A 20,806-nucleotide genomic window follows, 5' to 3' on the forward strand; every position below is an offset into this window, starting at 1 on the left:
ATTACTCAAGAATATAATTAAAATATAATTAAAACATTAAAGACAAAATTAAAACCAATTATGCATTAAAAGAGTTTTTTTAAAATCTTTGAAAAACTTTGAAAACAAAATATATCCTTTATGCTATTATTTATTGTATTTAGTAATAAAATATATTTTGGAAGAAAAATTTATAATAAAAAATTCAAAATATGACACATAACATAAATAATAATTTCAAAGATGTATATGATTGCTTTTTCCAATTCTTGTATATTTAAAAGCTTTTCATGTTACTGTGATAGAATTATAGAAATAATCTGCATACGTTAGTTAAGAGAGTGCAAAAACAATTGAGATTTTATTTTAAGTGTATAGAATTGAGTGATGAAAAAATTTTCACTAAATTTGTAGAGAATATTGTATTACACATAATAAATTTTTATATTTGGTATTTTTCCTATTATAAAATAAAAGATTTCCTCTCTTCATTGAAAGGTACAATACATTGTAATATTGCCCCAATTAAATTGGAGATGTGGGTGATCGTACTAGAAAAAGAAATTCTGTCCCCAAAAAAAATAAAATAAAACTATAAAAGGAAACCGTTAAGAAACAAGAGAGGCCCTGATGTTGTCTCATGCAAGAATCTCAATTTAATCCGTGCGGGAAACATAGCCATCCAATAAATTGTTTCTTGAAGTTTCCTAGTCACGAGCATTTGATATGGGTTATTTCCAAAATGCTTGCAGCAATACTAAGTATCATGAAGTTTATCAAAATCATGGCAATTGGCAAAGGTTCTTCTCAATTAGAACTTCAATGTGAATATTTTCATCCTAGTAACTATAGCAGAACAAGATTTTTCCCCACACTCAAACCAATCAATACATTACATAGTACATACATACCAATTATCTCAGTATATGATGCCCCTAAATATGACCAAACATGGGAAGTAAGTTTGAGAGTCCTCATATGATTAACTGCAAGCAGGAAGAGCATAAAACAGTTCTAGTCATCAAGCGCGGACACCAGATAGAGCAATGCAGAGCGAACTGCAGAGCACGGAGAAACAAATGAAATAAAATGAGGAAATCTATTAGTATACCATGAATGTTTGATACTTTGAATCCATGCAGATAGCCAGACACTATGCTTTTTTGTGTGTGGTAAAAGATACAATGCTTTCTACCTGAGTTGCAAATTAAAAATAGCAGAGTAAGGCAAATGAAGTAAACAATTATTGCATCTGCACAAAATTCCATTCGACATACCGAAGCCAGTTTCACCAGATCAGTGATTGCCCTCAGGTGCTTGAGCATTTGCATTGTAACTATCATAACCTCCAGTTGCTGGTGCTGTTGGATTGGCTTGATACATGGCTGGTGGAGCAATAGAAGGAGCACCATTGGAAGCTGGTGGTGCAGCGCTTCCAGGAACTGTTGGTGTGGGAGCTAATGTAGGTGGCCGGGGTAGGGAACTCAGCTGACCTGGCACCTGGGGAGCTCCAGGAGGAGGTACCATTGGTTGCATGGGAGGTGCAGACATATATCCTGTAAGACCGAACAAAACCCACTTATATCATATATATATGCTGCCAAAAAGCAAATGGCTGGTATGAATTAATATATAAAAGATTTTCTTAATCGAATAAATAATAGGATTTGTTAATATAAGGAAGGGTCAATGGAAATAGTAGCAAGATGGAAATAATATCCAAATTATTTAGGGAAAATATGATAGTGGTGTAAGCCGACAATAGTTCCTGGTTAACAATCAATGTGTATATAACCGATGTCATTCTAAAGCCTAAACACCAAAGAACGACAAAAATCTGCATGCACCAATTCCGAATATTTTAAAGACTGCTCAAGCACGAACAAATGCATCATCGAAAGGAGCTGCTGTTTGATTGAAATCATGAAAAGGATGGGAGAAAGCATATTCACCTGGTGCACCAGGAATCGGCCTAGGCAAAAGGGGTCGCATTCCTGGCATTAGCGGTTGACTTCCAGGTATTTGGGGGGCACCAGGAATAGGCAATCTCGGAGGTGGCAATACAGGGGGCATGGCTGGCCTCTGAACTAGAGGATTATAAGCCACACCAACCTGCTGAAATGCTGCAGCTTGCCCAAGATGTTCTTTGATCCTTTGATCGATTAAACTTTGAGTTTGTTGTTCTTCAAATTGTTGGTAGTAGGACCTCACATTTGCCTGAAGGCACGAAGATATTAAACATCAAGAATATACCATGACATACATTGGTACGCACGTATTTAACAGGTTTGACAATTTCACAATACCTTGTGTTTGTAACCTGCATTATGCTGCTTTCTCACAGATGGCTGGAATATTTCAAAAATACAGTGAGCAACAATTAAATGTGTGTTTGCAGCTAATTAACTTTCAAGACATTATAATAACAAAAAATAGTTCCTCAAATAATAATCTAGACACTTCAAATTATGTTGTACCTTAATAGGTGGTGGTCTAAAAATCAAGAATAGGGAAAGATTAAGAAGAAAGATAACACCTTTCTAGACCCAGGATTAACAATTGACTTCGTTTTAAGACTTTTTTACCAAAAACTTTGGCCATCTTGTGCGTTATTGTAAATATTCACATAGCTAAAAAAGAGTAGGGCTATGTTAGGCAATCAGCACCAATAAAAGGTGTTGGGTTAAATCATCATGAATATTGTTCAACTATGTGATTTACTCGAGATTTTGTCAAGTCTTGATAAATGCCGTATCCAATTCATCAACTCATCTACAACTGATCTTTACAATATCGTAACATCTCCATTTGACAAATTTCGAACACCACCTAATCAGCAGAGTAGTGTTCTTATATGTTTTCACTACGACATAATGTGAATCACAATGCGCTATTTTCAAATACATTTTAATAAATGGGTAAAACAAAGAAAGCGATTTAATATACAAAAGAAAACCCTACTTTCTTTCCATTGCCCCACCAAATTTCAACAAGCAATATCTCCATTGACAACTTATTACGAAAGGTGGACTATAGCAATTCGAAACCATCAAAATGAGGTTCAAAACCACCATTCACCGATGAAATAAATGGGAGAAGAAACTTACAGAATCGTGGGTTAAGTAGGTATCACAGTAGTCACAGTAGTACCTGCAAAAAGAAGGAATTGTTAAACTCATTCACAAAATAAGTGAAAGTTGGAAAAAAAAAAAAAAAAAAAAAAGAGTATCTGCCAATTCTCAAATGATTAACCGTACCTCGGCATCGCTGATTCGATGCGAAAAGCTGCTTCACATAAAAGACCCTAGAAATTAAACCGAACATGCTTTAGGACACAAACATTCAAGCACAACAAGATAACAACGGAACAACTATTCACAGAAGATAGCGATGAGATCCACTAAGATGCACGAAAGGAAGATTAGATTCAACAAAGCATTGACAAGAAAAAAGCGAGAAACGGGGATCATCCAGCACACCTGGTCGGCGGTCGCTTCTACAACGGTGGAGCGAGGAGAAGGGGGCGGCGAGGACGGTGGTCGGTGGGAAGGAAATGGCGGCGGCAGCTATGGCTTACTGAGGTGAGGATGCGGGTGAGGGTTTTTTTTAGTGAATGTTTTTAATGTTTTTTTTTTTTCCTTTTTTTTTTGTTTTTGAACGGTGTAGGGGGTGGGGCTACTGATTAAGTTTCTGGAAGGAAGGTCTTTTTTTTTTCAAAGGAGACTTATAGTGGGCTTGGGGCTGGGCTGGTAGCATTTAAAGTTTAAACGTCGAGATTGGAGAACTCATTTCCAATACTTTCATTCTCACTTGGAAACACCAAAAAAATTTAAACAACTTGGTCAATTGGTTAGATTACTGGTCCGGTTAAATAAGTGTTTAAATTCTGTCTCGTAGCAATTTATAAGATAAAATTAAAATAAAATAAAACTTATGAGTATTTTTAAAATTTTTACTCAATTTTGTCACCCAAAAAAATTTTGGTGTTTGCTACGGTACGATCATAAATTCATTAGTACCGATACGTTTAAAATGTGGACAAATAACAATTAAACAAGTGGAATTTATTTTCCACGTCAGCATTTAATTTTTTCTTTTTTAAATATATAATATATCACCACTTTTACTAAAATACCCTTTTAATTAAATAAAAATAAAAAATAAATTTTATTTAATTTTAATGAAAAGATTTAAACATCCTTCCTTTATTTGATTAGACAAAAATACCCTTTAATACCCCTATGTTAACAGCTTCTCCCCTAAACCCTAGCTTCTCCACCACCGCCGCAAGGACTGCCGCCGTCCGACGCTCTCAGGCACTACCATCGTCGTCTGGTCGTCCGTGCTTCTTCCTCCTTCAAGAATCGCAGCTTCTTCTTCCTCGACCTCGGCGCGTCAGTTCCTGGTATTCATCTGCTCCATCGCGCTCCTGCCGCCGTCCGTCCGGCGCTCAGTCACCATCGTCTTCGTCTGGTCGTCACAGATTCTTCCAACCCACCACCGTCTTCTGAGTTGTGTTCGTCGCCTGGCCTCTGTCTCCGTCACGATTCTGCCCCCCTCTTCTCAGACTGCTCAGTAGAAAAACCCATCTCCATTCCAGTTTCCTTCCTTCGAGTTCAGAGAGCAGAAGCTCAACCAAGAAAAAAACCTACTTCGACGGTCAGTATGTACCCGAAGCCATGCATCATATCCCTCCAACTCCTTCCATGGCTGCTGCAAGAGAAGAAGCTGAGAATGTTATGTTTGGTGCTTTGGATAATCTCTCTGCTAATACAAAGATTAAGCCTAAGGATATTGGTGTTCTTGTTGTGAATTGCAGTTTGTTTAACCCAACTCCTTCACTTTCTGCTCTGATTGTGAACAAGTACAAGCTTAGGGGTAACATTAGAAGCTTCAATTTGGGTGGTATGGGTTGTAGTGCAGGAGTTATAGCCATTGATCTTGATAAGGACATGCTTCAAGTTCATAGGAACACTTATGCTGTTGTTGTTAGCACTGAGAACATTACTCAGAATTGGTACTTTGGGAACAAGAAATCTATGCTGATCCCAAATTGTTTGTTCCGTGTTGGTGGTTCTGCTGTTTTGTTGTCCAACAAAGGCTCTGTTAAGAGAAGAGCAAAGTACAAGCTTGTTCATGTTGTGAGGACTCATAAGGGTGCTGATGATAAAGCTTTCAGGTGTGTGTATCAAGAACAAGATGATGATGGCAAAACTGGTGTTTCTCTCTCAAAGGATCTTATGGCTATTGCTGGTGGGGCTTTGAAGACTAACATCACAACTTTGGGGCCTCTTGTTCTTCCAATAAGTGAACAGCTTCTGTTCTTTGCTACTTTGGTTGTTAAGAAGCTTCTGAATGCAAAATTGTAAGGAAGAAGGTAAGGTGGTGTCAGATAGAAACTTGAGAATCATTCTTATTTAAGTTGCGTATGTGATTTCACTTGTGCATTATTGACCCTTGGTGAGTGTGTATTTATTGCTATGAACTAGTGGTCTATTAGTAAAATTGATCCATCAATATGATGTAGTTTGATTCAGTTGCCAAATAATTTGACATCAACTTAATTCACTTCTCTTTCTTGTCTTATTGGCTCAAATATTAATATTTCTAGTCGTATTTCATAGCAAAGTAAAAAGCTCCTATTGTTCAGGTTTTGCTCTTTGGATTAATTGATCGACCAAAACATAGATGATGTACACCTATCCAAACAATCTTAGTATTGATGCTATTTGGATGTAGGATGATATATCCAATCAATCAACATCTTGGAGGCAACTTGAATTAATGCTGTTTAACTGTGGTTAATCTTGTCTAATTAAAAAGTCATTTGATGATAATTTAGGCACGTATGGAAGTGAGGGATAAAATTTTAGTATTGCTGGACTCATGGCAAGAGGCATTTGGCGGGCCTGGTGGAAAGTATCCTCAGTACTATTGGGCATATGAGGAATTGAAGGTAACTATATCAACAGAGTTTCTTGAAAAAGTCTTATCATGCCTCGTTATAGTTGTACATGCAGAGCATTAATGCTAGACTGAAAATTGATATTAACTTGACATTTTGGGGGTATTTCCTCTCTTCTATTTCCATCGCGCTCCTGCCGCCGCCGTCGGGCGCTCAGTCACCATCGTCTTCGTCTGGTCGTCGCAGATTCTTCCAACCCACCACCGTCTTCTGAGTTGTGTTCGTCGCCTGGCCTCTGTCTCCGTCACGATTCTGCCCCCCCTCTTCTCAGACTGCTCAGAAGAAAAACCCAGCTCCATTCCAGTTTCCTTCCTTCGAGTTCAGAGAGCAGAAGCTCAACCAAGAAAAAAACCTTAGACTTCGACGGTCAGTTCACTGCTAACTTCTTCTGCGTTTTTTATTTATGCCATGTTCAATGATTATTTGATTACTGAATATTTGAATGTTTTGTGTTTTAATTTTTTATTGAATGATTATTTGATTACCAATGAGCTCTAGTTCTGCTGTGTTGCTATTTTTGTGTGTTGTGATATTTTTTTGAATGATCTTCTGCTGTGGTGCTGTTTTGTGTGTTGCTGTGTTGCTTCTTTATGTGTTCTTTATTTTTTATTGACATGCATCTGAGAGATATCACCACTGTAACTTAACTACTTGCTCTGTTGATGTGCTTTTGATTTCTGAATGTCATGCCACTTGTTATGTTGCTACTGCTGTTTGTGTTTTTTAACTTCTGAATCTGCTGTTTTTGAAATCTTGTTGATAGATTTATTGATTTTAGGATTTAAGGTGATTATATGTTGCTGTATTCTAATCTTAGATGCTGATTGTTGTTGATTTCTGGCTCTGTTTAGTATGTTGTGCTGATTGTTCTTGATTTTTGGCTCTGTGAGTTTTGTTCTGTTTTTGGTCTGTATTTGATCTTGTTCAAATTTCATAATTTTGTTACTGTCTCCTGAAAGTTGGGTTTCTTTTTCTAATATGCTTAACATCAGAAAGATTTGGAAAAATTTGTTACTCTTTGTTAAGAATGTGCTGAAACTTTGTTAAAATTTGGCTGAAAATTTTGATATAAGATAGATAGCTTTTTGATATGAATATCCAGTGGTTCCTCTTAATCTTGTATGTTTATTACCAGATCCTTTCGGTATCATTTTGTCAAGATTACATTGCTTCAGTATATGAATTAATTTAGTACTATATTTTTTATAACTGTCGCATGTTATGTTCGAATAGGCTTTAAGGCTGGCAGATTTATCAGCTGAGATTTTTCACATTGTCTAGAGTGGCTTCTTTTTACGGTATTTGAAGCAGATATATCCAGGTACTTCTCAGAAAGGTTAATAATGTTATCTGTCTAATTTGTGAATTTCAACCTGTGGTTGTGCTTATGACTATATGGATCAAACAATGTATGTACTCTCGTGAACCATATTGTTACTTCAAACAAACTTTATGCCAAATTTTATGAGGAGAATCTCTTGTTCTTGCTGCTTCATTGAACCGACTTTGCATATAACAAGCTCTGTTAAGCTGCACTTAAGGGTGGCATGAGCTCATTACAAGTGAAATGAGGTTCTCCTCTCATTTAAAATGACAAAATGGGTGACATTTGGGCAAAATGTTAGGGAAAATTCTTAAAGCATAATTTTATACACTTCCTGGATCAAGATTTTAGTTTTCTTTCCAAACCAAACACAAAATTAGATGCAGAAGTGTACATCATCAATGGGATCTCTTCATGGTTCTATATTCACAATATGAAACTGAATATTTATCTGATGTTGAAACAACCTGGTATTTGCCTGTAGTTTCTTTGTCATTTTCCTTTGAAATTTCATGGTGCTTAAACTTGATTTTTTAGTGTTAGGATCACATTGGGCAGATTTGCTTTGAGCATTGGGATGGCTGAGAAGCGGAATTTGTGGAGAATAGGGAGAGGAAGTATCTAGGGTTTGAAGACAATCGACTGAAAACTGCATAATGAGATTTCAGGGTTTGCATCTGAAGTTTAGGATGGAGAATGTTCCAATTTTGCATAATTGACATTTGACAGTGACACTTTTAAGGATAATGATATACCCAGTCGTACTGCACTTTTAAGGATCACACTCATGTATTTTTATGGACCAAATAGCGAGCTTATTATCGACAGTATTTATTTATTTATGTACTTCAAATCGTCTAACAGTTTTTGGATGGAAGTTCAGAACACAACAATAATAAAAGGTCGAGTCCTTATATATTGGACTAAAATCTTCCCTACTTGTAAAGCTCACAAGATCACAACGTTTTCTTAATTTTCAATATATAACAAGGCACCAAAGCCATGATAATGATACATTAAAATAACATAAACAGTAATGGCAACTGAACATGCTTCAAATATACAACCAAACTTCTAGGAGGCTACCCAGTTCACGCATGATCAAAATATGTATCTCAACTCTAGAAGCAGACAAGACCCCAAATAGCATGAAAATAACTATAACCATAACCATCATATGGCAGTTTTTTGCCTTCTCTGAAGATCCACTGATGAGCAACATACTAATTGTATCCAATATGGTCTGCTCTTGGCTTTCCTCTTTTCCCTCTTCATTTCCGTAGGATATCTTGCCGGTGAGTTCCATTCTTTTGCATCGTCGTTTATCAGAGCTTGAGCTGAAGGTGATTCTTCAGTTCTATCAACACTCGTAGGAAGGATATTAGAATTAGTATTTTTTTCTTCCTTTTCAAGTAAAGTCTGAGCATCACTAGAATTAGAAAACTGAACATGAGCAGACTCTAACTGTACATCACGTATTGAAGCATTTGTTATTACAACAGAATTTGAACCAAGTGGGGAATCATCTTGGCCAAGCATAGAAGGGAACTCGGCACTGTCTTTTTCCTTCAGATTAACAGCTCCACCAGCCACTTGAGACAATCTAAATTAGAATTGCACCATGTTAAAGCCCCTAAAATTTCAGCAATATAATTTTCCAATAGTTCCCCCATCTTATGTCAGCAAACTTGATGAAAAAGGTGCCATCAATCATCTATTGAAGTCAACAAAGCAAAAATTTCCATCAATAAATGTTTCTTGTACTAGTGGTGGAGCAGGCACAGAGCTTTAACTTTTTTGGAAGTTACTTTTTGAAAGAAAAATTGCATAATTACTTGGTATGGGAGTTAAGGGTTAAATTGGGAAAAAAATTGGACACTAACTTCACCCAATTCCTTTTATATATAGTAGATATTATTGCATATGCTATCAAATCAAACACAGAAATTACATCTTACCTGATTTTCGATATTCATAGGCTCTGGTTGTGAAGGAATTGGAACACTCAGCTCACCACCTTTTATCTTATGTCTTTCATAATCAAGAAGTGCCTGCAGTAGTACATCAGAAATATTAAAAACGAATAACACATTTGAAAAAGAGCATGCCTACATTTATATGCACATTTTCTGGTAAATCTTTCAGAAATCTTGAAAATGGAATAGCTAATAACAAAATAAGCATATATGTCTAAGGTATTAAATAGATTATATATAAATTTGGACAATGCCACTACTTAAGAGCCAAAATTTTCTCTAATAAAGCCATAACTTGAACACTCATCATCTTGACATCTTACAGATCATACGGTATGCTAACATGAAAATTTCCAGGAAAGTGACATTATCTAAAATAAACCAAATGTTAATAATAGTAATGTCCACACAAATAGCCTAAACAGAGGCTTCAAAGAAACACTAAGCATGCATAGACATTTCAACAATTTGAAAACAGAATTTATTTTATAAAAGAATTTTTTTTTCAAAAGATGAAGTCTAACATTAATCTAAAACCACCTTCTCATAAAACCCACGGAAAGTCCATGAAACTGTGGTACATGTCCTGCATGTGTTAAAAACAGAACATTATAATCAGTCATAAGCAATTAATTCATCCAAAAAGCTGTCAAAATTTGGCAGCCCTTCTCCCCACACATACCCTCCAACCCCCTAAAACAACCAAAAAAATACCACTTATTATATAATGAAAATAATAGCTTGAAAAGTATACTTTCCCATGCATAAGGAAATCGAGAAACCATTCATAATACATGGAAACAGTTAATTGGTCTCATCATCATAACCAATACACACTACCATTACCATGACATTACTTAGAAAATTAGAAAGAATGCATATCACAGATTTGAAATCTAATAACACAGAGATACAAAGTACTATAACTTGTCCATTTGAGGAGACTCTTCAATGAGCCATGAACACAATCAAGACAAGATATGGGACGTTGGTTCTTACTTAGGAGGTTTGAAAGATTCTCCCACTTGCCGCCATAGCTTACACGAGGTTACCTTTCAACAAAAAATTGTCTAAACATCAATGTCAATATCTAAACAACAAAGATATCTTAAAAAATGCCAACTTGTAAAATTTATCCATGCCAGCAGAGTTTGGCATGTAATTACCATAGACATTTAATCCTAGCATCCTATAGCTACATCTTGTGGTTTCCTATAGCTATGTTACTCTGGATTTGAGGAAAAGAATGCCTGTAAATAAATTTATTTAGTTTGATTTGTGTATTACGACCTTCAACTTGGAACCTTTCCCTTCTTCACAGTAATTTAAAAATTTGGATCATCCTCAACAAAGTTTAATAAAAAACTCAAAGCTGAGGTCTTACAATCAAGTTTGGTTTGGGAAACCCTCTTCATCATTCGTGAAATGAGCCTTTTGAGCTGTGGAATGCTCTAACCGTCGCTGCGCTCAACAAAAAGCTGCTTAATAGACTGCAATCTTGTTGAAAGTTCAGTATCTGATATCGTGGTGTCTTCAAGACTGCTACCATGAACACTTTTATTTGTATCCGTTCCATGCAAATTCCCATAAGTTGATTGGGTTTGACTCTTGGATGGTAAAGGCTCTTGTCCTGACTTATCTTTTGCTATTTAAACCCAATTTTGAAAACTTCATATAATCAGTATTTGATTAAAGGAAAACAGTGAACGATCAATTGATAATTTGCAACCAAGCAACACGGAACCCAGCGTATTTATACGCATGCATACAGAAGTGGTAACCAAATACTAAAAGGGAGTAAATGGAATCCAGAAGTTCTACAGATTCGTCACTGATGTAACATTCATGATTATCATGCCTCAGGTCCACTCATGATGGCTAAAACACCATTAATATTAGGTACAATTTGAATGAGTTCCAGATATTATAATTTATTAATTTTACATTGGAACATAAATAACAAGCATACTGTAAATGAATCTATCCATACCTCCACGTGCAACATCAGAACTCTTCTTAGTGTGCTTCAATGCTTCATAGCTCTGATCCACACTAACCTCTGGTTCGACATTACGAAGTTGAGCACTCAATCTAGTGGCAGTTCCCAGTTGTACAACGGGAGTAGCAGGGAATGTAGACCCCCTTAATTCATTAGACAAATGAACCGGGCCACCTTGGGCAGCAATCTTGTCACAGTATGCAACTAATGCTGGATCCATCTGTGAGATCATCTCATGCACCTGACAAATGTAAAGAGGAGAAAAAAAGAAGCAAGGTGAGTCCACAACTGAACATTTATAGACACTGGTCATCAGCACAAAACTCCAGCTCAAAACTAATCATAAAAGGAAGTTCATTTATACCACATCACGGAGCTGACAAGCTCTACTCACAATCCAAGCACCGTTGTAATCCTCTCCATTGTAAACCTGTGGGGAAAATAAAAAGGATCAATTTCAGATAATAAAGCACTCTCAATCATTTTCAACTATGTCACATCACAAGAATGGACATTGGATAGGACCCAGCCAAGTTAAAGGCCACAAGATGCATACCTTTGCAATGGAAACAATAAGATCAATGTCCTGCAGGAATGCAGAACGTGTAATATACCAGCCATTATCAACACGCTGTAACATGGTTACCATGTCCATCGGGTTCTGGATAATTGAGTGATAGTTAGGAGCATCTTCGTCTGAGACTGGATAATGGAAGAGATTATATCGCTTGTCATATAATATCCCGCCACAGAAACAGAAGAGACAAAATCAGAGAGCCAGAGAGAGAAGCTTTATGTGTTCAATTAAATATGACAATGGCCCAAGTGAAGCCAAGAATTCATGAATTTAGAACATATTAGTTGCACTTGTCCTACTTGCAATGCTTATTCGTCACATACTCACATCAGTTATATCAATTTAAAACAATTTATAGATATTTTGGTTGGTGTATTTTAGATAGCATTCAGAGCTTGGTTAATAAAACAAAACCCATTAAGGACTTTAGGATCATTCTACAACAATGTCATTAGAAGTTTAAGACATCAATCAGACCAAGAACAGGCCAAAAGGTTAAGAAAAAAATGTTTTGAGAATTGCATAGACCTAGTAACAAATCTGGCATACTGAAGCATCCACAAGTATGTTAACCTAAGAATCGTTTAGGAGTCATGTAATTTGTTTACTTAAGGGAATCACACAAGCTAGTGTTAACCAAAACATCACCAATCATGTTCTTGTCACTCCTTTTCAAGACATAAGCATGAGCCCACAAACCCAAAGACAAAGCACCCAATCCAGCACAGGAACTAATCACACTTTGCATGGTGTAACCGTCAGGATCATGAATCCTCTGCATCTCACAGAACATTCTCAATGCAGTGTCATACTCACCAGCACTTGCATAAGAGTCAATCATGATGTTCCATGAAACCTCACTTCTTTCGGACATTTTCTCGAACACCTTGTGTGCCAAGTCTAGAAACCCACAAGTTGCATAAAAATGAATCAAACTGTTCCAAATATGAGTATCCGATTCAAACCCAAGTTTCAATACATGAGCATTCACCTGTTTCCCTTCAGAAAGAGAGAACAAGTAAGCACATGCCTTTAATACAAAACGGTATGTGTAATTATTAGGAATAACCGCTGCACTTTGTTGTTCTCGTTCCATCATTAACATTGTTTTATAAAGTTCCATGGACTTGTGTTTTTGGTCTGCGGTTCTAGCATAGGCTCTTATGAGTGTGTTCCACGTGAAGGAAAAAGGAACAGAGATAGCGCCAGCGACGATGGAACAGAGCTGCACGACGGAAAAAGGAGGCGAGCCCCGCGACGATGGAACCGAGCTGTGTGACGGTGCTTTCAAAGCTGAAACAGTAGCTGCACGATGATGGAACAGAGCCGCACGATAACGACGGTGGCTTCGAAGCTCGTTTCGGCGACGTCGGTGGGAGATGGACGGAGGTGAGGGAGTGAGATCGATGACGGAGAGAGGAAGGAGGAGCTCGAGGGTGATGGGAGGGATGGGTTCGCATTTAGCTGTCGTTGGAGTTAAGGTTACTGGGTTAGGTAATTGGCTAGGACATCTCAGCAGATAGGAAGAGGAGAGAAGAAGATGAAGAAGACAGAAACCTTTAAAGAGAGGTGTGAACGAGAAGGTTCTTGAACTCAGTAGAAGAACAATTTTAGTTTTTTGTTTTTTTAATATGTTTAAATGAAGAACAATTTTAATTTTTTGTTTTTTTAATATGTTTTTGTTTTGTTGTTCTAATTATTTAAAATTATAAAATTAGAATTAATTAAATTCTAAAATTTGATTAAGTTAAAAGAGTATTTTTGTCTAATCAAATAAAGGAAGGATGTTTAAGTCTTTTCATTAAAATTAAATAAAATTTATTTTTTATTTTTATTTAATTAAAAGGGTATTTTAGTAAAAGTGGTGATATATTATATATTTAAAAAAGAAAAAATTAAATGCTGACGTGGAAAATAAATTCCACTTGTTTAATTGTTATTTGTCCACATTTTAAACGTATCGGTACGTATTAATTTATGATCGTACCGTAGCAAACACCAAAAATTTTTTACTCAATTTTAGAGACAAAAATTATATTTTATCTTTTATTATATTATAACTTTTAAAATACAAAATATGGATGAAGACAAAATTTTCAACTATGAGAATAATACTACATGAACAACAAAACTAGAAAACTTCAATCACGTTAATGGCTTAATTGACAAATACGTTTCATGCCTGCACTCATGCCAATCGGCATTTGAAGCTGGAGGAGCTTAAACAGGGGTGTCACGTAGTAGGAGGACAGTGTTGCAATGGCACAACCGCTCTTAATGGTGTTATAGGTGGTGTAAGAAAAAAGTTCTGCCCGAGTTTGTGGATAACGATGCATTTTGATGTTTCAGCCATCTTTGCTCTCTGTGTATGCATGCAAATGTGAGACCAATAAATCCATTCTTAATTAAATGAACATTTAGTGTTTGTATGACATGAAAATATAGAAAAAGATATAGGAAACTTTTTTAATTAACCAACATTAACTAATATTAAGGTTTAGATTTATAATTTATAATTTAAGATGATTTATAACATGTAGTTTAGAATCTTATATAAACAAAATAAATTTTAAAAGAATTGACTGATGTTGACTAGAAAAAATTAATTTTTTAACCTTACTCAAAAATATGTGAATACTGTGTCTTTGAAATATTTAAAATTGAAACACATGGACAATACCCAAACTTGTGATGCTCTCCTACAATTACATATTGGCATAATGGCATGTTTCATTAATGCACTGTAATCACTTCCACAACGAGTTCTTAGTCTTGGCACCATTCTCATTTCTCTCTAAAACAACTTTTTTTTTTCTTCTTTTATTCTCTTGTTTGTTTTCCTCAAATTCTTTTCTTTTAATTTCTATATCATTTCCGTAATTTTTGAGGTCCAAACGGCTGAGATGTTTGATTTGCTTAGTCGTGTTGCCAAATTTGGTTAGAATTTCAAAATGTGTCAACTCGTTTAAGAGGTTCCCTCTACGCTGGGGTGGAGAGGGAGGGAAAGGGGTGCTCAAATGATGTATCCACCTCAGAGACGATGTTGGAGTAGGTTTTTGACTAAATTTTTAATGTGGTCATTTTAGATTCATGGTTTTCACTTTTTTTATTTCTTAAATTCAAAATTTACTATACTAGTATATGAGATCCAACTTTAAGTACTATATTGATTCTTAAACTCTTTCTAGCATTGAGTCAACAAATGAAGTGTTGAGCTGGCTATGACTTACTAAGTTGAACACAGGACTAAACGGTATCATTTCGTTTTAGCGCTTAAACAAAACAAAAATGAAAAGAAAAAGAAAAAAAAAAGAGTTTATATAATGTACAAACCATTTTATCTTCTTTTATTATCTAAAACGACCATGTTTTTGTCTTGTTTAAGCGTCAAAATGAAATAATGTTATTTAACCATTTAACGTGACAAGTCAGAAATAGTTCAGTAATTTGTTCATTGACTTAATACTAAAAAAGATCCAAAAACTAATATCATGTCTGGAGCTCGATCTTGATGACTAATATAATAAATTTTAAATTTAAGGGACTAAAATAATAAAAGTTAATCTCAAAAACCACTATAAAAATTTAGTCGTAGGTTTCTATTATCTAATGCCAGTTTCTCTTTGAATGTTGCTCAAAATGTATTGTTCTGATCTTGGAATCTTTTGAATCATTTTAAATTCCAAGGAATTAGGATTCATGCCATTGTACCAAGGACTTAGTTAAGACTTATAATGGTGTCATTGAGGAGAGATCAGTTTATACTATGTTGAGTTTTATTGTAGGCTTAAACAATCTTAAGATAATTAAGCATGCTTTTGTTTCCCGTCCAATTATGGACATTTCGGCTGATGATCAAATAGACGAGAATGTTATTTGGTGAGATACATTTTGGTGAATTAAAAGGACAATTTAAACGTTGGAACATATGTTGAGAGTTTAGTTTGCGTGTTGAACTAGAGGACATGTTATGTCTTTGGTCAGTTTACTTATGATAACATGGAACTTTCTATGATGAAAAAAATATATTCATGACCTCTAAACACTAGATATAATTTAAAATTATAAAAAATTATAGGGATAAATTTATAATATTAATTTAATTAATTAAAAAAACTGAAGAAGACAAGTGCTCTCGGTGCCTGTTGACGCCAACAACTTCTAGTTTCCATAGTGGTCGTCCTCTCCATCCTTTAGCATTAGGAATGGAAACATGTCAGTCCAGATTAGGTTTTACTCTTAAAAGATTAGGTCTGTAATAGAGTATATTGGCCTAAATCTAGCTTATAGCCTGTTATAAGCTTTTTAATGAGTACTGAGTCTGACTTGTTGTTAAAGTTGACCTGGTCTGAAGCCTATCAATAAGCCTGTTTTTTTTTTAATAATAATTAAATTTAAGATATAATTTAATTTTAAAATTATAAAATATAAAATAATAAATTTATGGACAATATTGATACAAAATAAAAATAAAATATCGATAAATAACTATCATTGATTAAAAAAATAATATATATGAATATATTCTCACTTGGCTACTTCTAAAATATGTAATATATCAAAATAAAAAACTTCATCAATATCAAGAGTTGTAACAAACCAACTAAACATAACATCAAATAAAAGCTAATAACTACTTAAATCAAAACAAAGTAAAGGGAATGTTGGACAATTAATCGATTAACCCCCCAAGCTTGAAAGTGATTTAATCTTTCTGTTCCAACACCTTGAAAAAAAAAAGCAAACATACACATATCATTAGATTTTTAAATAATATAAATGCAACAAATACTTTTTTTATTAGTACAAAAGAGAATATTCAAAATAAAATTGTGGTCATAATCTTAATATAAATTATATGATGGTGGATACTACAATGAAGATGGCAAGAATATCTTCTCATGAAGATACTTTGGTTAAAAGTGTGGTTTATTTATTTAGCCACACTTTAAACAAAAACAACACTTTTATAAATATCAAAATGTAACCATACAATCCATTATCCAAAGGTCAAAAAAAAAATATATTCACATAAAGACAATTATAAAATCTTCATTGTAGTATCCACCTTATATGATACCTCATTTATATATCATGAAAATTTAATTTTATTATTTTAACTACTCACATCATACCAATATTAATATTCTCACATTTATAAAGAGAAATACTTTCTATAACATGGATACTTAGTCAAAAAAGAGAAATATTCGAAAGTTGATTTTTGTCTTTGGTTTTTTCTTCAAACCATACTTGTTCCGAAGCCAATCTCCTCCACAAATGAAAGCTTCAATGGACTCTTGATTTAGTCGAGAAGGATATTCATCAATAACTCTTCCTCCAGCACTAAAGACAGGATCCGCTGCTATTTTAGATAAAACCTTGAACTTTAGGCTATTATTTTTCCACCACTCCAAAGCACTAAAAGATTTAGAATTGCCTTCAGGAATGTAAGCACTCTCATCAAGATAAACTTCTAATTCTGATTTTGTTGGATGAATGGCTTCCTTTTCCCGAACCATATTCAACATTTCATCAATTCCACTGATTTCAGAACTAACCACATTAGAAGAAGCAATTAGACTATTAGTGTTAAACTCCACTTATTATTGTCTCACTATGACACATTTCAGCATATTCATCATACATTTTTTGTAATATATTCTTCACTTTTTCAACATTTTCAGCAGCCACATGCTCGTGTTTGTAAATTAAAGGAAAACAGAATTTAATAACATGTAATTTGCATCTAGGATCCAAAACACAAGCTAGAGACATTACCATATTGCATTCTTCCCAATATTTGTCAAATTTTTCTTTCATTGAGGTTGCCATTTCTCTCATGAAGGAATCTCTATCCTCAATAGCATCATCAATTACTTGTTTTACTCTCCAAACTTCAGGAAGGTACAAATTTACAATAGGATACTCACTACCAGAAATGGCATGAGTAGCAAGATTAAAAACTTTTAAAAGTTTGTAAATCTTCTCAACTTTCCTCTAATCCTCTGATGATGGTTTGTAACTGTAGTGGGGTTCTCTTTCCTTATACACAGGAAACAAAGATTTAAATTTTAAAGCTACAGATAACATGTTGTAAGTAGAATTCCATCTTGTGGGACAATCAATGATGAGTTTTTTCTCCTTCAAACGGTTGTTCTCAGCAATCTCAACAAATATTTTAAATCTTGAATCATTAAAATTGACGTACTTAACACTCTCACAAACTTTGTGAATAATACTTTTAATTTTACCTAACCCATCTTATACCAACAAATTCAGAATGTGTGCACAGTACCTAACATGAAACAAACTACCACCAATAGGTAATGAGTTGTTATCTGAAATAGTATCCTTAAAAGCCCTTAGACATGAATCATTATAGGAAGCATTGTCAACAGATACTGAGAAGACTTTGTTTTCAATTCTCCAAGTCTTCAAACACTTGAAAATACCATCCCCAACATCGATGTCACGTCTAGGAGTAGGTACCTAAACAAAACTCAAAACCTTTTTTTTGAAGATTCCACCCCGCATCAATAAAGTGACCTGTGATAACCATATATTCAACAATTTGATGGCTTGATCTCCACATATTAGTTGTCAAACTTATCTTTCTAACACTTTGTAACAAAGCCTTCAATTGTTTCTTTTCTGCCTCATATATTGCCAAGCAATCACTTCAAGTAGTTTTGCGGGAAACTTTATGAAATTCAGAATTAGCGTATTGAAAGCCCCACATCCAAACTTCATCCTCAACAATCCTGAAAGGATCCTCATGAACCATAATTGCTGTAGCAATTATTTGTCTTATCTTCTCTTGAGAATATCTTACACCTAGTGTTGCAAAGGGATTAACACTTGAATTGGAAGGTTGAAATGGAATCAATGGTTGCTTCTTTTGTGCAGCAATATGCAATCTCCTTTGTAAGCAACTACTAGAATGCCTCCATGAGAATGTGAAGTACTAGCTCCTTTTCCTGCGTAAGAAAACATAGATTTGCAATACTTGCAAATAGCTTTTGTACCTTCAGAACTTTCAACTTGATCAAAATCTTTTCAAATTGGTGAAGTTTTCTTTCTTTTTTTTGTAATAACGGTTTCATTACTAGCATTTTCATCCGTGACTGATTGATTTGTAATAGTTGTTGTCTGTGTTGGTGCTGATGTAGTTGTTGGTGTTTGTAATGGAGCAATGCCAGTATCTGTTGTTGGTACTGACTGATTAATTTCTTCTCCATTTAAAGAAATAGAATTGGCCAACGGATAACTCGGAGTTATAGATTCAGCCATTTCTAAAGGCTATTGTAATGCCTAAACAAAAATTAACAGACATTATCTTATGATTTTTTTGACAGAATAAAATCCTAATTGATGAAAAATAAAAAATAATAAAATAAAAATTAATGACATGAGAAAGAAGAAGAAGTACGTACAGTCAAAGGAAGAGAAGATGAAGAGGATGGTAGTCTGGTAGAAGAGCGTGAAGAGTGGAGAAGGGAAGAGAAAATGACCGTGTGTATGCTTGTTTTTTTATTAATGTGGAGGAAAAGTTTTTAGAATTATTTTATTTGATTGACTTTTGATATTCCAATATCAAAGATTAAAGATATTAAGAAAATAAAAATACACATATATAATTAAAGAGACAAATGGCTTAGTGGATAAAGGTATTTTAATATGATAGAAAAATTAAGTTCAAATCTTTTTAAAAGTATTTTTACTAGTATAATAAAACTTTATATATGTATTTGGCTATTTGCAGGCTCAGACCGGCCTGACAGGCCCAACAGGCTATTTCAAAAGCCTAGGCCTGGCCTTTTAAAGAATATAGGCTTTTTTAGTAGCCTAAGCCTATTTTCTATCAGGCCAGGCCAAACACAAGCTAGGCTGCAGGCCCCTGGCAGGCCGCCTAGCCTATTTTCACCCCTATCTAGCACTGTCTTGAGAACATCCTTTTTCACTTCGTCACTGCCGGTTCCTCCTCCACTTCATTCCACAACACCACCCACTTCTCCTCCTTCCCCCACCTCAGGTGGAGAGAAAGCAAATTAATTTTGAGTTTGAACGAAAACTGAATTAACGGATCTCTAATCATCAATTTTAAATTTGAAATTTCCTCAACAGATTTCATTGAATTCCTTTTGAAACTCTTCAATAATAACAATAATAATAATAATCCAATTACATTGAGAAGCTTTTGAAAATTATATATAAAAAAAGGAGTCAGTGGAGATCGATTCTTGTCGTCCTTCATCAACGGCACAAAACATGCCAACAAAGTTGGAGCTTCTTCGCTTCCGTCGAGAAAGACATCCATAAAATATTTCAAGAGAAGTACGGTTAGAACATGGGGAAGAAACACTTGTGTAGTGTTTAAATGAATTGGGACTCGAACTTTGGAACGGCGGCAAGAAGCAACTATGGAGCAACAACGAATCAAATTTCTCGTTTAAAATGAAAAGATTGTTGATGCTTCAGGAAGCGGACCACCCGCAGTGTCCAGTGGAGTTGTGGTTCTTATGGCATCGATTGCTGTATTTCTATGGAGGCTGAGAAGAAGACCAGGTGATCTGAGTGAGATCTGCAAATACATTTATATTTGGGTCAAAACTAGCATTTCCAACAATTATTGTACGACAGTCATCCCAACCTTTCATTTGGAATCTTATTGCATGGTCGTTTAAGGACCTGATTATTCTTTCCCTAGTGAAGACATTCCCTGATAACATCTATCACACAAGTATTGGGCAACTAAAGAATAAATTAAGAGAATTTAAGCTAAGATTTTTATAGTCGAAAGTCGACAAAAGAACTAGTTATATGGATCAAAGACAGAATATGCTGCCACTACAATAAATATGGGCTTTAACAACGTCAAAATTTGTAATGCCTTAAAACAGTTCTCTTTGATGGTTTTAGACAATAATTTTTTACAGTATTACTATTGAAGTTTAATTTTTCATTATTTTATAGCAACAAAATA

At 34.8% G+C, this 20,806-nt stretch overlaps 3 protein-coding genes and 1 pseudogene across 8 annotated transcripts; 1 reads left to right on the forward strand and 3 right to left on the reverse strand.

Moving 5' to 3' along the window:
* Positions 1-770: 770 nt before the first annotated feature.
* LOC107617335 (C2H2 and C2HC zinc fingers superfamily protein) lies at positions 771-3,707 on the reverse strand. 2 transcript variants are annotated; one of them, XR_001614905.3, is made up of 8 exons: positions 3,459-3,676; positions 3,237-3,283; positions 3,087-3,129; positions 2,286-2,327; positions 1,932-2,196; positions 1,257-1,535; positions 1,091-1,174; positions 771-965 (listed from the first exon to the last, which is right to left on the reverse strand). XR_001614905.3 is itself a non-coding variant. In XM_016319077.3 (7 exons), the coding sequence occupies exons 2-6, from the start codon at positions 3,242-3,244 to the stop codon at positions 1,276-1,278; spliced, it is 618 nt and encodes a 205-aa protein (XP_016174563.1). In that variant the 5' UTR covers positions 3,245-3,283; positions 3,459-3,707; the 3' UTR covers positions 771-1,037; positions 1,257-1,275. The 2 variants fall into 2 exon arrangements, 1 of the variants encoding a protein (XP_016174563.1); XM_016319077.3 differs by lacking the exon at positions 1,091-1,174 and having other exon boundaries at positions 771-1,037; positions 3,459-3,707.
* Positions 3,708-4,256: 549 nt separating this feature from the next.
* LOC107617334 (3-ketoacyl-CoA synthase 4) lies at positions 4,257-8,204 on the forward strand. 4 transcript variants are annotated; one of them, XR_002354385.2, is made up of 5 exons: positions 4,257-5,356; positions 5,822-5,935; positions 6,102-6,310; positions 7,178-7,265; positions 7,806-8,204. XR_002354385.2 is itself a non-coding variant. In XM_021112208.2 (2 exons), the coding sequence occupies exon 1, from the start codon at positions 4,659-4,661 to the stop codon at positions 5,346-5,348; it is 690 nt and encodes a 229-aa protein (XP_020967867.2). In that variant the 5' UTR covers positions 4,259-4,658; the 3' UTR covers positions 5,349-5,356; positions 5,822-5,949. The 4 variants fall into 4 exon arrangements, 2 of the variants coding, with proteins under 2 accessions (XP_020967867.2, XP_016174562.2); XR_015900040.1 differs by having other exon boundaries at positions 7,812-7,936; XM_021112208.2 differs by lacking the exons at positions 6,102-6,310; positions 7,178-7,265; positions 7,806-8,204 and having other exon boundaries at positions 4,259-5,356; positions 5,822-5,949.
* A 28-nt stretch (positions 8,205-8,232) lies between these two features.
* LOC107609459 (ATPase family AAA domain-containing protein At1g05910) lies at positions 8,233-13,375 on the reverse strand. Of its 2 annotated transcripts, none has more exons than XM_088500244.1 (9): positions 12,637-13,375; positions 11,800-11,945; positions 11,608-11,673; positions 11,235-11,484; positions 10,629-10,889; positions 10,244-10,296; positions 9,785-9,830; positions 9,227-9,319; positions 8,233-8,982 (listed from the first exon to the last, which is right to left on the reverse strand). In XM_088500244.1, the coding sequence occupies exons 1-5, from the start codon at positions 12,941-12,943 to the stop codon at positions 10,696-10,698; spliced, it is 963 nt and encodes a 320-aa protein (XP_088356370.1). In that variant the 5' UTR covers positions 12,944-13,375; the 3' UTR covers positions 8,233-8,982; positions 9,227-9,319; positions 9,785-9,830; positions 10,244-10,296; positions 10,629-10,695. The 2 variants fall into 2 exon arrangements, with proteins under 2 accessions (XP_088356370.1, XP_088356371.1); XM_088500245.1 differs by having other exon boundaries at positions 8,734-8,871; positions 12,637-13,335.
* A 3,634-nt stretch (positions 13,376-17,009) lies between these two features.
* Positions 17,010-19,113, reverse strand: LOC148543867 (zinc finger BED domain-containing protein RICESLEEPER 2-like; annotated as a pseudogene).
* Between the last annotated feature and the right edge of the window lie 1,693 nt (positions 19,114-20,806).

The sequence above is a fragment of the Arachis ipaensis genome, chromosome B9 (genome assembly GCF_059453495.1).
Source record: "Arachis ipaensis isolate K30076 ecotype BB chromosome B9, ASM5945349v1, whole genome shotgun sequence".
NCBI classification, from domain to species: domain Eukaryota; kingdom Viridiplantae; phylum Streptophyta; class Magnoliopsida; order Fabales; family Fabaceae; genus Arachis; species Arachis ipaensis.

Coding starts and splice junctions, on each gene's coding strand:
- LOC107617335 (XM_016319077.3), bottom strand. Junction 2,197..2,285: donor ATGCAGGTTACAAACACAAG/GTATTGTGAAAT, acceptor TCGTGCCTTCAG/GCAAATGTGAGGTCCTACTA. Junction 1,536..1,931: donor GCCGATTCCTGGTGCACCAG/GTGAATATGCTT, acceptor TCGGTCTTACAG/GATATATGTCTGCACCTCCC.
- LOC107617334 (XM_021112208.2), top strand. CDS start 4,659: ATGCATCATATCCCTCCAACTCCTTCCATGGCTGCTGCAAGAGAAGAA.
- LOC107609459 (XM_088500244.1), bottom strand. CDS start 12,943: ATGGAACTTTATAAAACAATGTTAATGATGGAACGAGAACAACAAAGT. Junction 11,946..12,636: donor TGACTCTTATGCAAGTGCTG/GTGAGTATGACA, acceptor TCCATTATCCAG/TCTCAGACGAAGATGCTCCT. Junction 11,485..11,607: donor CTTGTCAGCTCCGTGATGTG/GTATAAATGAAC, acceptor TACATTTGTCAG/GTGCATGAGATGATCTCACA.